The sequence below is a fragment of the Artibeus jamaicensis genome, unplaced genomic scaffold, assembly GCF_021234435.1.
Source record: "Artibeus jamaicensis isolate MK-2021 breed Jamaican fruit bat unplaced genomic scaffold, CSHL_Jam_final contig_685, whole genome shotgun sequence".
In the NCBI taxonomy this organism is placed as follows: domain Eukaryota; kingdom Metazoa; phylum Chordata; class Mammalia; order Chiroptera; family Phyllostomidae; genus Artibeus; species Artibeus jamaicensis.
The window spans coordinates 12,203,112-12,217,576 of NW_026521924.1; the positions used below are offsets into that span (position 1 = coordinate 12,203,112).

Sequence of the window (14,465 nt, forward strand, 5' to 3'; positions counted from 1 at the left end):
ATTTGTGGAATTTTCCATTTCATATTTTGGGACAGTGGTTGGTGGCAGATAACTGAAACCATGAAAAGCAAAATCACGGATAAGGAAGGCAGTCCAGTTAGCAAGTTAGTCTGTGTGTTTGAAAGAGCCAGGGGTGGTTTGGAGAAGTTGGGTAGAAAGACATAAAAAAAGGCAGATGAATTTTGCCCATGAGAGGAGCGTAGGAAGGACATTCCAGGTGGGAAGGTAGCATGAAATCACATGTCCGCACAGACCCAGAAGGTAAAATTTGACGTTGACAACATAGGGATTGCTGGGGACTAAGGCAGACTGATGTGCCCGCCTTTGTGCCAGGCTGGAATGTGAGTCCTTAGATTTTCTGATATTTCAAAAGAAAAGAGGAAATGAAGAATTATAATTTATAAAGGCCCATTTGATGGCTCTGGCCAGGTAGCTCAGTTGGTTAGAGCATTAGAGCACTGTCCGGATATGCCCAGGTTGTGAGTTCCATCCCTGGTCAGGAACCATATAATGCATAAAAAAATGAAACAACAAATTGATGCTTCTCTCTCTGAAAGCATTTTTTTTTTTTAAAGGCCCATGTGGGCTAAACAAAATACAACTACAGCCTGCTTTCGGCCCACTGTCTGCCAACTTTAGACCTTGTAGAACAAACACCAGAATACAATTAGGGAACTAATAGAGCACAGGGAACATGGGGTTGAGTAGTGAGAAAGCATCTGGCAGGAGCTGGTGGGCTGGGATCAGACTGTGGAAATCTCTCAATGCTATTACTGGAGGACAGCCTCTCAAACGCCAGAGTGCGCACGAATCACCCGAAATACTGCTAAAAAGTTTGTTAGGCTCTTCCTGAAAGAGATGCTGAGCAAGGAGCGATTTGCAGCTGGGGAATACTCGATAGAAACAACAGCTCAGGAAGATTAGTTTGTCAACAGTGTGGCATCCAGTGGAAGGAGGGCAGGATCCTTGGGGGATCCCCAAAGGCAGAAACCTCGGACCTTCTGAAAAGTAGCTGGCCCTCAGCCGATCAGGCCCATCTCTACCCTAGTTATGTCGGAAGAAGCTGAATGCTCTGGAGAGCTCCCTGTGGGCACTTCAGGGATTCTGTTCCGGCCAGAAAAAGGTGTGAGGCGGTGTCCATGGATTCCCAGGCAGAGCTGCGGAAAGAACCGCTTAGGATCCGAGGGCCACGCCTCTCGCTAATCAAGCTCTAAGCAGGTGCCCGCTTCCCACCCCGCAGCGCTGAGCTAGTCCCATCCTGCTGCCATGACGACCGCTTCCGTGGAGACACGGCGCAGAGGCTGCGGTCCCCGCGGAAGACTGCACAGGTTCTCCCAACCCCCACCCTGTGTGCCTTCTTTGTTTTGCTGCTTATTTCGGCAAACAGGACTCCCAGGACGAGTCTCAGGTCCACGCCCGAGCGCTTCCTCCGAGGCAGGGCAGTGGAGTGTAAGGGGAAGAGGCCGGAACCCGGGGTTAGCAGAGCGATTCCTGGACAGGGCCTAGAAAGAGGCGAATCAATGGCGCAAGCAGGCTTGGAAGCTACTTTCGTGTGCCCCACCTAGCCCTGAACGACCGCCTTACGGCCATTCCCGGGGTCAGAGTCTAGGGGAGGTCCCTTCTAAGTTGAGGCAGAGGCAGGAGGTACTAACTCCACTGCTGTAGGTGGGACGCGGGCGGGGCCTACTCGCGGCGGTCCTCCTTTCCTCTCTCTCTCCGGCCGGATACCAGCCCCTGGATACATCTTGGCGGCCTTGCTGCTACATCGCGATAATTCCCCAATCTAAGTGAAGTCCCTGGTAAGTGAAGTCTCGCACTGCGCAGCCGCTGGGCACCCAGCACGTGATACTGTGGCGCAAATCCCGTTGGCTGTTCTCTGGCGCCGGCTTATTGGTCCGAAACATTCTCGCTCCACCCCCTTGGTCAGCCAATGGGCGGAGGCGGGGGCGTGCCCGTAAGGCGGGAGGCTGCTGCGCTGGGATCCCTCCTCGTGCTCAGCTTTGAGCCCCCTGCAGCCGCTGCGACCACCAGCTCCCCAGCGGCGGGTGTCCAGACTCGGCTCCGGGTTGCGTCCTGCGCGGTGAGACTGCGCCTCCTTCCGCCACCTCCCGGTTCCTCCCTGCTCGCGGGGATCCCTTTCCGGCTGAGCCTCCGTCCTAAGCAGTCAGTGCATGAGACCCCATCCAGCGGGGCGTTGGGCCGGGGTGGGGGTGGGGGTTGGGGGGGAGCCGCTCCACTGTCGGGGCCGGGTTCAGGAGGGTTGTCTGGTATCTGAGCTGGGGAGATGTCCAACCCTGGGGATGCGAGTGACCATCACCTGGTGTAGCTGGGGTATTTTTTGCCGGGCGCTGTCCGGAGCAGGTGTAACACTGTGAGGGCGGGGGCGTAACAGGGTCGGCGCCATCAGCATCCCCTCCACAGCTATTGCCACCGCCTCGCTGTGTGACCTTGGACGGGTAGCCTCTCTTGAGCCCTGAATGCCTCGGCACCCTCAGGAAGGAGGGTAGTGATGTCGGGGAGTGCAGGCTTCGGAGACTGCGTCAACAGAGGGCAGGGCGGGGAGGGCACAGTATTATCTTTGAGAAACAGAGCGGAGCGGCCACCTCGAAACCCAGCAAGGGTATGATGGGGGGGCGCGTCCTCCAGCCTCATCCTTCCTCAGAGAGAATGAGAATGGGACAGGGATGGGGGCACCACACCCACGGGGATGGAGGCGGGAAAGAATACAGGGTCCACCACCCTGGACCCTAGTGCATCTGGGGACTTGGCCAGCACCTCCCTGTTGTCACGCTGCAGGAGGAATTCAATACAGGTTCTGGACCAATGTTCCTATTAGTGAGCAGGGGCCCTGCTGGACTGAGAAAGGAGGCATTGGGCTGCTTTTCCTCTTGAATCTTGGCATGAGGAAGTGGGAGTAGGGCCTTTCTCTACTGTTTCCTCCTCCTGCCCAGGGAATTGAAGAAAGTCAGGGTCGGTTGACAACCTGGAATCCTGCCTGGCCTTTACTTGTTGGAACCACCAGGTTGGGGCAGACAGTCTGGAGGCTAGAGGGAATTTAAGCACCTCCCAGCTGAGGGTTTGGGGAGGGGTTCTGTGAGGAGGGGATAATGCGCAGAGGAGTGCAGCACTTCTTCTGCAGACTGGAGAGTATGGCATGGTGGGGGTCCCTTTCCCTTCCACCGCTGCTCGACCCATTTGTGTGAGAGAGAGAATACCCTCACCTATCCTTCCCCCTGTGGCCTGCTGGAGGGAGGAGGACATGGATTCACATCCAGACTGAGTTGATGTGAAACTGCCACAGCCACACCCGACTTCCAGTCTTTCCTTTCCAGGCATTGGTTTAGCTTATGTGGGGCCCCAACTGTGCATTATGTCTGTTGTCAGGTTCTGGAGTCAGCAGGTCAGTGTGGGCACTCTTTTCACAAGATTGAGCTTGAATGAAAAGCTGGACAGTGCTTCTGATGGACTAAGTGCTTAAGCCAGGTCTGAGCCCTGGGTTGGGGGCGAGGGGTAGGTGGGAGGTTGTGGAGTTCCTGGCTTGGAAAGTCCCTGAACAGGTTGACAGTGGGGATTGCGGAATGAATGGCAAGTGAGGCCCCAAGAGGTTAGCTTGTCCCAAGCTACAAAGCAGAGGGCAAGCTGTGGCTGACCCTGTCCTGTGGTACCTGAGACTTGGGGGCTGCCTCTGGGGCAGAGAGGTGGTACGGGGGTACAGCTGTGGGGTGGAAGAAGGGCAAGAAGGTGGCAGGTTCTGGAGCTCCACCTGCCACTTACAAACTGTCTTTGGCCCTCCTTCCAGTATGGAGCCTCGGACCCCAGGGTGGGACAGCCTCGAGTAGCAACTAGCATCCTGCAGGGCAGGAGTCTAAGGGGCTGAGAACTCTGGGTTTCTGTGTAACTGTCCTTCTGTCTACTCATTTGTCATGTCCCTGGGCCTGCTCTTCCTGCCAGAGGCTCCACTGGGCCTGGCTAAGCGCTGCCTGGTGTGGGGTGGGGGTAACCTTGAAACAGCCATCCTCTCTAAAGCTGAGAGGGACCTGACCTGACAGCACTCTATCCCCTAGAGAGAAGTTTTCCCCAATTTCCCTGAGAGTAACTGAGAGCCAAAGAGGCCCCCAAGACCCTCATTCTAGCTTTCCAGCCCTCCCCATCCTGTGACATGTCCATAGTATCACCCCTGACCTGTTGACAGCCTATGTAAGGGGCGGTGTCAGTTTCTTGGGGGGGTGCTGGATTAGGGCCATTCCCCAGGATGTACATTCTTCACATCAGTCTTGTGAATCCCTCTGGTGTGGGGGACAGCAGGCTCCTAGCAGTCTGTTCTGTTAATCCTTAGGGACATGTCTGGCCTGGGAGTGGGGAAGGGAGAAGGCAGGAAGAGGTGGCAAAGGGGAGGGAGGCCCCTCAACCCTTGAGTTGTATTCTGAGAAGCCCGAAGTCCCAGGGGGTGGGGGTGCCATTCCTGGCTGTTCCAGTATTGTCTGAAGTGCCTCTCTGCCGGTGCTGCCCTGAAATTGCCCGTTGCTTCAGAAACCAGGCCTTTGGGGGTTTGCTTTTGCAAAGAGGGGGGTGGAGTGGGGAGCGTTGTCAGAGCTTCAGACAGTGGCTGCACCAAACCCTCTGTGGAAGAGGCCACTGCTTTTTCCTGTGTCACAGATGAGGAAACTGAGGCACAGAGATGCAAAGTATCTTGGCCCATGGAGCCCGAATCTGGACCAGGACTTCTGGGCTCTGGGAGGCTGTGAGGCTGGGGTCACACTCAGGGCTTGGCTGCCACAGGAAGGGGCCCAGAGGTTCCCCAGGAATGCAGCCGCAGGAGGACAGGGCTCAGGACCCTCTCCTCCTGCTTCTGATGAGGAATTGTGCAGATAAGAGTCTGGCTTCCAGGGGACAGCGTCTGGCAGGACTCTGCAGTAAGGAAGGATGCTTTCTTTTTCTGGCCTCCTCTGGGCCCCTAAATTTACTTGCCTCCCCCTCTGCTTGTTCTGGCCTGAGCTCTGGGCTGTAGGCCCTACCCTCTGGGCTTTCCACGTCAAGGATGGACCGGGCAGCGCGCCGGTTGATGGGGACAGTGCTAGAAGAATGCCTAGGGGAGGCTGCACTCTGAGACGGGAGAGGGGCGTGCCCTTTCGGGCAGAGGTTGGCTAAGAGAGTGGGATGGGGCCTTCCTCTTCCTGAGAGCGTTTGGTAAGAGTCTCTCCTATGGCTGCCTGCTGGGCCCAGTCAAGGGCCAGACTCGGGCTCCCCTTTGGCCACTCATGTCACAAATACGAACACAGGTTTTTCCCTGCCAGGTGCTGGGCTGGGTGCTGGACCGCAGAGATTGGCAAAAACAGTCACTGCCCTTGTAAGATGGGGAACGTGGATATCAAATGATACCAGAAGGGAGAAGGGGGATCCTTTTAAAGATTTTTTTTTTTTCAGGTTTATTCTGGGATGGGCAGGAGTGGGTGGTGGTATGCTACCTAAGAAAGGTACTGGGGCCGAGATCCAGGCCAAGGGGACAGGATTGTTCCAGGCAGGCAGCAGGCAGGGAAACGGGGGGGCCTGCAGGTTCTAGGTCAGAGTGTTTTGTGAAGAGCCCCCAGGAGCCTTCGCTCACTGGCCACTGATTAAGAATTTCAGTGACCCGGCAGATGCGGGGATCCTGTAGGCACTGGGCAGTAGTTCCCTTGTGGCAGTACAGGTGTGGCTGGAACGGCCCCTTCGAAAGGTAAGGAAGACGGTCTGGTACCCTTGCAAATGGCCATTTTCTCACATGCTCATAGCTTCAGAGGGTGGGTGGGGTAGAAGAGGCTTCTCTCCAAGGGCCAAGATCCCTGGGGACAAGCTGAGTAACCCAAGACTAAGGGGCTGCCCTTCTGGACATGTCCCCAGAGCAGCCCTGGACAGAGATGAGTGGGGGTGTAGTGCCCCTCCCTGCACCCTGGGCTGGGTGGGGCCTGGGAGCGGGTAGAGGTACGTGCTGGCCCAGAACTATACCTGCCCTGGTGGCTCCTGCATTCCTGAGACCCAAGCCTTGACCCTCCTTCTACCAGAGGTTCCTGGTACCCAAGCTGATCACCCTGCACTTGAGGCAAGTCTTGGGCCTGGGTGGGCTTCTCACACTGGGAAGTGGGGCGGGAAGTGAGGCCGGTTCCCAGTCAGCTCAACAGCTGAGAGACCTCCAGGTCATGCTCTCCATAGGCCCAGCCCCTGACCGCCTGTGAGGCCGTCACCCCACGGTCTCTCTTCCCCATTCCCTGGACTAAGCGAGGTCATTCGTGGGTCACTCATCTCTAAATCCTTCAGTGTGTCTCTGAAAAAATAGGACATACTTCTCTACAGAACACAATTTCATTATCTCGCCAGACAGGATCCGCTCTTATTTCTTAAGTCCAGCATCTAAGATCCAGTCCCATTCACATTTCCTGACTATCCCTCCGATACAGTTTTTACAGGTAGTGAGAAACCCCCTACCCCGTTTATTTTTCTTCTTGCAGCTGGCGGAGTGGAAAAAACCAGGTCATTTGTCCCATGGAGTGTCCTGCCTTCTTGGTCTCTGTGTGTTAATCTAGAACCCCAGTTGGCAAACTTTTTCTGTGAAGGGCCAGATAGTAAATATTTTAGACTTTGCAGGCCATGTGCTCTCTGTGGCAATTACTCAAAGCAGTCCTGCTTCACAGCAAAAGCAGTTTTAGACAAATGTAACCCAACAAGCGTGTTTGTGTTCCAATCAAACTATAAAAACCAGGTGGTGACCCCACAGTCTGTTTTCGGCCCATCCCCCCCCCCAACCTCCCTTTTTACATTTTTCTTCTTCCGCTTTAGGGGCAAATCAGTTTCCTATAACTATCCTGCCTTCTGGGTTTGTCTCATTTCTTTCTTGAGGAAGTCATTTATTTTATTTATATTTTTATCCTCACCACAGGACATGAGTATTGATTTTAGAGAGGGGAAGGGGGCGGGGAGAGACATTCATACAAGAGAGAAACATGGAGGGAAACATCTATCAGTTGCCTCTGCTCATGTGCCCTGATGGGGAATCGAACCTGCAGCCTTACGGTGTCCTGGACGAAGGTGCCACTGACTGAGCCTCACTGGCCAGGATGTGGAGCCATTCAATTTGTTCCACTAACCTCTGTTTTCACTACGCCAGAAGTCGGTGCTAGGGGCTCGGCTGGATCCAGCTTAGACAGTTTGGGAGGTGCCGTGCGCTAGTCAGTGGCACTGTGCCACTTCCCATCAGGGGTATCAGTGTGTTAGGTTCCACTGTGAACGAGGGGCGATTGGTTGGTGTGTGACGGACTGGTGGCACATCTCTCCATTGCCAACTTGTGTCATTCCCCTTAAGAGCCCTCGGTCATCTGTTGGTGCCATGTGGGCATCTGAGCATCCACTTCTGTCAAGCTTTTCCCTCCCGGTTTAGCATCCACTGACTCATTGCCTCCGGCCTGAACTGGGAGCTGCTTGCAGAGTTACTTGGCATTTGGTCATTCCTTTGTTCTTTAATAGCGAGAACTCTTCTGTGAAGAAGAGCTTTCTTTTAACCACCAGGGCAACTTCATTACAGAAAAGGCCAAGAGACAGACTGAAATGTTTCTCGTTATTGCCAGTTTTCAGAGGGAAGATGTCGGGGCATTGTTGCCGCGGGGGGTGACAAAGGAAGGTTTGGGTTTGTTTGTTTGTTGTTTGTTTGGCTTTCTCTCTTCTTCTTTCCCTAATCTCTGAATGCCCTCGTTTTTGGTATTTCATGTGTTTCCGTCAATTGTGCTCCTTATTATTATCTTTGATGCTGAGATGGTCCCAGTTTTGCCCATGGGGGCCAGACGGCTCACACAGGCTGCCTGGGGCACCTCCTGCTGCCCCTGCCGTGGGGTGAGGGCAGCCCCTCCGCAGGCGTCTGTTCTGTATATGGCCCTGACTGGTCACCAGCAAGGAAAGCTCCAAGGGCATGTGGTCTTCTGTGGGCCCTCGGTTCTGCTCCCCTCCAAGCGTACTGTTGACTCTGACCTGGACCTGGCCATATTGGCTTGTGTGACCTGAATAATGCCGGCTCTGGCTGCAGGAGGGTACAGCTCTTGGGGTCACCAGCACTAGAACTGGCTCCTAGAAAGTGCCAAAAAGTCCCCTCCTTTCTAGACTGCCCTTGCCATCAGCCTCAGGTGTTGGGCACACGAGTCCTGTGCCCAGGGCACACTTTGGCACCCAGAAGCTGCAGCTCAGCGCGTGCTGACTGGGCCCTGGGTCAACAGGGTGCCAGGCAGGGGGAGGGCTCTTGGCGAATGGGGGATGTGGGTAGAGGAGTGTGGGCCGTGCTAGAGGACGCAGGCACCAACCACTTGGGCCACTAAGAGCAGCAGGGTTTTGGGTCCTCCCTAAAGAGAGGTCTCTGCTTTCAGGCAGTGGGTGGCCCTGACCCGTGCCTTTCCCACTCCCCACCCTGCAGGCTCCTGCTGGTGTCCTTAGAGCATGGGAGGCTGCTGAGCTTGAGTGGCAGGGTCCAGTAGGAGCTGCACGTCTCAGCCCTTGGCAGGGAGGGCATCCATGGCTGCAGCCAACAAGGGTAAGTGCCGACCGGGCTTGGTGGGGTTTGCAGGGTCTTCTAGTGGGCCCTGGTTGGAGGGGTATTGTTGCGTGCGGGGCCTCTGCTGTCTGTGTGTCCGTGTGTCTGAATGTGGGTACAGATGACATCAGTAATTGCACCAGCATTTGTGCCAGGTCCTGGGGCACCTCTGAGCCCTAGCAGGGAATGTGGTGACCCCTGCTGGTTCCTTGGTGTGCTGCTCTTTGGAGGTGCGCGCCCTCTTGCCCCTGTGTTCCAGCCCCTGTTCCCTTGGGGGGGGGTGGCTATGAAGGGCATGAGGGGCTTCGGGTGAGCACTGAGACTGACGAGGTGAGTAGAGCCATAGAAAGGAATTTTGGTTCATTCGGAGTCCAGAAGGGCTCGTGGAGGGTTTAAGGCGAGGGAGGCTTGGTGAGATTTGAGGGTTAGGTCTGGGGGGTCTCAGCAGGGAACGTGGAAGTGCCAGCCTGGCTCCCGTGGGCCTCCACTCAGTGTCTGAGAGCCCAGGACACGGCTGGTGTAGGCCTTCCCACGGGAAGGACTCTGAGCGGGGTTCCTGGGAGGTGTAGGGACCGTGGGGGCCCGAGAGGACTGGGGTCATGCTCTTGGTAAGACAGACCTCCCCCAGGGGTGGGCCCTCAGCCCAGCCCTTGGTACTCTGCCTGTGTCAACGTCCTGCCTCCCTGTTCTGGAGAACCCAGTCCCTCTGGGAGCAGCCGAGGGCCTTGTAAGGGGTTCAGCAGAGGAAGGTGTCTCTGGGAAGGGTCCTGGAGGCTCCCCTGGGTTCTTCCATCTTTCCTGCCAATGATTGGTGATGAGTTCTGGGCAGCTGCAGCCTCTCCTAGGTGAGCAGGCTCAGTGTGGGTCTTGCCCCCTTTGTTTTCGCCCCCACCCAGATGGGTTCCACAGAGACAGTTCCTGTCCTTGTCCCTTACTCCTACCAGGTTGGGGTCATCGGGAGAGACAGGTGGGATGTTGGGCACAAACATACCTAGAAGAGAAGGTCCCAGAGATGGGGAGCTTAGTGCTGTGGAGGGGAGGCCTGAGCTGAGGATGGCTTTGCCTGGGGCTTCGTGAGAGTCCAGAAGACGGTCTCTTCCTGTCTCTGGTGTCGGCCTCATTCCAAGTGAGGGGTCATGCTGGCCAATTCCCGACTCGCCCTGACACCTGTACTTAGGGTACGTTTCTGTGGGAGGACCGGGCCTCACACCTCAGGATCCCCAGTGTCAGTTGGAGGTAGCCCAGCCCTGAAAGGAGTCCAGCCAGTGGGTGCTGGGTGATGTCACTGGCAATTGCAAGGGGCAGAGAAGCCACAAGGGGGAGTCATTTCTTGGGGGCAGGGGAAGCCTGCAGTCCCTGGAACCTTCTCCCACTCTCCTCGTAGGCAACAAGCCCAGAGTCCGGAGTATCCGCTTTGCGGCAGGCCACGATGCCGAAGGCTCCCAGAGCCACGTCCACTTTGATGAGAAGCTGCATGACTCGGTGGTCATGGTCACCCAGGAGAGTGACAGCAGCTTTCTGGTCAAGGTATGTGCCTGCCTGGCTTCCTGGGCCCGTCTGTTCCATTCCCTCTAAGCTGGCTTCCTAGGCCTCTCTCCTTCCTGGGGCGCTGGCTTCCCCATCTGTAAAGCAGGAAGTGGTGAGGTTGCAACAGGATGAATGCAGGTAGAACGTCACCCCGAATGAGGTAAGGGGAGCGGAGGAACTGTTGTTATCATCAGCATCACCCCAACAATAGCGATGGAAGGTGGGTGTCTGGGCTGTGATGTCACAGGCCTGGGTTCAGGCCCAGGCCTGCTGGTCTGGGTCCGTGACCTTGGGCAGGTCACCTCAGCTTCGCGTTCTTTGTAGTGAAGACAATTCATACCCCATAGACTTGGTGTGAAAATAAAATGGAAGAATGTATCTGTGTTATGCAGGTAATTATGCCGATGACAAGATGTGACTTTATTTACCTTCTTTGCCAAACTCTGGCTGATTTTCACCCCCATACTTTCTGCTCAGTGGATCACACCCTTTTTTCTTTTGGTCATACTTCACACACCCTCTGGTGTGGCTTCTCCAACTGCTAGGACACTGTCGGGTCCCACATCCACTTGGAGGGACAAGGGAAAGTCTCTGGAGGGGATGGGGGGGCAGGGAGTGAGGCCCTCGGGCTGGACAATAAACCAGGGCTCCAGAGTTGAGCAGGGGGTGCCCCGGGGGTGCAGGGGGAAGGATCTTGTGTCTGGAGACCCACCGCCCTGAGGAAGGGCCCAGATTCACACCTGCTTCTGCCCAATCCTTGCTCTTTCTTCTACAGCTGACACCCTCCCCAAGGGAATAAAGAGAATGAAACAAAACTGTAAAAAAATAGCTCCCTGTCCCTCACTCCCCATTGCAAAATCCATTCATGTCTCATAGAGAAAAACTCTAAGAAAATTTAAAAGTACCCAGTTACGGAACCCACAATAACAATGGTTAATATTTTGATGTGTCATTTTAGCCTTTTTTATAGCTTTGTTTCCAAAAACAAAAAGCTGCTATCACAGTGTAACACTTTTTTGCTTACGCCTTTGTTACGGGCCATCTCCTGCCTCTGTCAGTAAATAATTTTCTACAAGATTTTACAACTGCTTGGTATTCCATTATATGTGTCATCGCTGATTTAGCTGGTTCCCTATTCCTGGTGTCACTGCTGTTTCTATTTTTCACTGTTATAAATGGGGCAGTGATGAATATCTTTTGCACATCTCTGAGTACTTCCACCGGAAAATTCTGCCAGTGGCGCAGCTGCATCACCGGGTCACCATTGGCAGGTCTAGAAGAAAGCTCTCGAGAGAAGCGTGCCTTGCACCTGCAAAGTGTGGGAGCCACAGGGCCTGGGCTTTATCACGCAGTGACCTCAGCCCCATCCCATTGAAAGGCTAAATGTTCCATGCAGCCAGTCCCAACTGGCTCCTAGGGACAGGGCCATCCGGCCTGAGAAACCACATTGCAGGAGAGGAAACGTACATGTGAGCCATGGGTACGGCATGCACCCCTGTGTCCCCTGGACTGGCACTCCGGTCAGCCTACCTGCTCAACAGCCACTCCAGCTTGTGACCCTTCACATGACTGGCATTTTCGAGGATGGCATCTGTCCCAGAGGGCATTGGTTGCCGAGCACCGTATACAACAGAAATTGCTTGGACCCTGCAGCGGGGCCGTTGGACACACTGAACCTTGGAGCGGGTGTCCATGCTCAGATGCCAGGCCTGTGGGCCAGCTTTGGACTGACATGGTTGATCTAGTGTCATTGTTTCTAATTCTGTCCCATCCTTCATCCTGTGCAGTCCGTGTTGCCCTGCGTCGCCACATGAGTGACTAAAGAACCAGTGCCCCTGCCCCGGACTGTGGACTCCGGGAAGGTGGACGGGTCCCTTCTTGGCAGAGGCTGGGAGCTTGCTATGTGCCACCCATGGCAAGACTGACCGGGGGGCCTCCAGCACTCATTTCCCGCTTCCATTTTATTGTTTATAAAATGGGCCACTGAGGAGTTTGTGGCCCAGCTGTGGGGCGAGGTCCCCGGGAAAGGCCTGGAGTCACTGGGCTGGGAGCGGTAGGGGGATACAGGCCCCCCCAGGAATCCCAAGGAAACAGGTGCAGAGGCTCACAGGACCACAGATGGCACGGTCTGGGTGGGCCCTGGGGGAGTTGTAAGTGAAAGTGCTTCCTTCCTCCACCCTTCCTGCTGCAGGTTGGCTTCCTGAAGATCCTGCACAGGTATGAGATTACCTTCACTTTGCCCTCGGTACAAAGGCTGAGCAAGGACATCCGAGAAGCACCTGTCCCCAGCCTGCATCTCAAGCTCCTCAGCGTCATGCCTGTCCCGGAAGGTGCGTCCTCGGCTCGGGGCACTGGAGGCTGGCCCCCCTCCAGCAGGGCCTGGGCACGAGTGGGAGCGAGAACATGGGGTGCTCCTTCCCCTCCATCTCGTGTGGACAGGCAGCAGTCGGGGACATGATGCCTCTCCACAGGCTTGCAGTGGGGCAGCTTGGCAGGTCCCGGGACCCCGGCCTCAGTCCCCAGACAGAAGTCCACGGGCTCACGCTGCCTGACCGTTTACTCAGTGGGATGGTGGGAGCCACTGAGGAACTGGCTCTGGACCCCTAGCCCTCCTTCCTCATGTCCCTCAAGGAAAAACCTGCTGGAGCCTCAGGAACTCTGCTTGGCTCCCTCCTAGCACCCACCTGGGCTTTGGGCTGGGGGCTGCTTCTCCCTACCTTGCCGGCTTCAACCCCTGCCCCCTCCATAGGCTGGGTGATCAGTTTCACTGTATGCTGAAGTCCCAGCTTCAGTTACATGTCCCCCCACCTCCTCATGACCTTGCCCTTCAGTGGCCTGAGAAAACCCCTCCGGCCTTTTCCTTTTGCCACCTGATCCGCTCCAGTCCCGGCCTGCCCACCCCCTCTCCTTCCTGCCATTTCGGGGAATCAGCAGGCCCTCCTCCTGGAAGCCTAAGTTTGATCCTTGGAGCCTTAATATGTGGCAGGGGTTGAAGGCCTGTGCCCAAGGCCTGTGCCCAAGGCCTGTGGCGCTCATTGAAGAATGGGAAATTTCTGAGTCCTGTGTCCCTGCCTTGGGGACATGGGTCCTGGACCACCCTCGCTCCTTTGGAGAAGGTGGCCAGTCTCAGTGGTGGTGGTGGGGCCAGTGAGTGCCGGGGTTCGGGGGGCAGGGGCGGGAGCCCATGGAGATGCTGATTGCTCGGACAGGTTACAGCATCAAGTGCGAGTACACGGCGCACAAGGAGGGCGTCCTCAAGGAGGAGATGCTGCTCGCCTGCGAAGGTGGCGGGGGCACCTGTGTGCGAGTGGTGGTGCAGGCACGCGTCATGGGTGAGAGTGCAAGGCGTGCATCCGGCTAGGGGAGGGGAGCCCCGGTTTCACCAAAAGGGGATTCTGCCTTCCTCCAGTGTGAAAAAGGGGCCCTTACCTTGGCTGGGGTTCCCTACCTCTTTGGTGGGTGTCTTTCTCCCTGCCCCCTAGTAGAACCCTGAGAGAGGGTGGAGGGGTCTCCTTGGATCGGGTGGCGCCGGGGTCCGGCCTGGCATCCTGACTTGCGGTCTGCCTTGCAGACCGGCACCATGGCACACCCATGCTGCTGGACGGTGTCAAGTGTGTGGGCGCTGAGCTAGAATACGACTCGGAGCACAGCGACTGGCACGGCTTCGACTGAGGCCCATGCCCCGGCCCGCCTCGGGGCCCCTCAGCCTTAATCTCCACTTCCGCTCCCCAAATGCTGCATGATGGTGTGGCTTCCTCCTGCCTCCCCAGGGTGGGCGTGGGAGGGGGTGTCCTGGGGCCTCACCCACGCCTCACCTCTGTCTTCATTGTTATCACCTTCCTGCCCCTCCTGCATTCTCCTCTTCCTGCTTCTTCCTCTCCATGTGCCTCAGTCTCCTGCGGGAAGAAATGGGTTGAGCCCCCAAGGAGCTATCTGAGGAGGGGCAGGGGAGGGGAGGACCTGGGGTGGGTAAACCCACCCCGCACTGCAAGCCATAGGAGCTCCAGCCAGGGCCTGGGAGAGGACGGAACTGGCGCTCTGATGTCATCGTCCCATTGCTGCTGTTGCTGTCTCGTCTAAGCCACCTCTCGCCCCCTCCCTCTTTCCCACCGCTGCCCATGGAGAATTGGAGGGGGGTACAGTTCCCAGCCCCTACCCCCCAGGTGTGTGTGATTTAGTTTTTAAACAACCGGTTGAGATAAAACTTAAATAAAACTTTCAGTGAATACCAGTGGCCAGTGGATTTTTGTTCTCCAGGTCTCTGAGAACACCCAGTCCTTCGAAGACAGGCCAAGGAACGATTCTGGCTAAGCTGCTTCCAGGAAGTAAGGGCGCTGTGTGGTATTAGAGCGCCCCAAAGTTACCTACAGGTGATGGCATTTTAGGGAATAGT

At 56.1% G+C, this 14,465-nt stretch overlaps 1 protein-coding gene across 4 annotated transcripts; it reads left to right on the plus strand.

Moving 5' to 3' along the window:
- Positions 1-1,259: 1,259 nt before the first annotated feature.
- Positions 1,260-14,303, plus strand: ADISSP (adipose secreted signaling protein). 4 transcript variants are annotated; one of them, XM_037147787.2, is made up of 6 exons: positions 1,260-1,328; positions 8,429-8,545; positions 9,930-10,072; positions 12,264-12,402; positions 13,282-13,404; positions 13,644-14,303. In XM_037147787.2, the coding sequence occupies exons 2-6, from the start codon at positions 8,527-8,529 to the stop codon at positions 13,742-13,744; spliced, it is 525 nt and encodes a 174-aa protein (XP_037003682.2). In that variant the 5' UTR covers positions 1,260-1,328; positions 8,429-8,526; the 3' UTR covers positions 13,745-14,303. The 4 variants fall into 4 exon arrangements, with proteins under 4 accessions (XP_037003682.2, XP_037003685.2, XP_037003681.2 ...); XM_037147790.2 differs by lacking the exon at positions 1,260-1,328 and adding an exon at positions 1,778-1,799; XM_037147786.2 differs by lacking the exon at positions 1,260-1,328 and adding an exon at positions 1,949-2,080.
- The last annotated feature ends 162 nt before the right edge of the window (positions 14,304-14,465 follow it).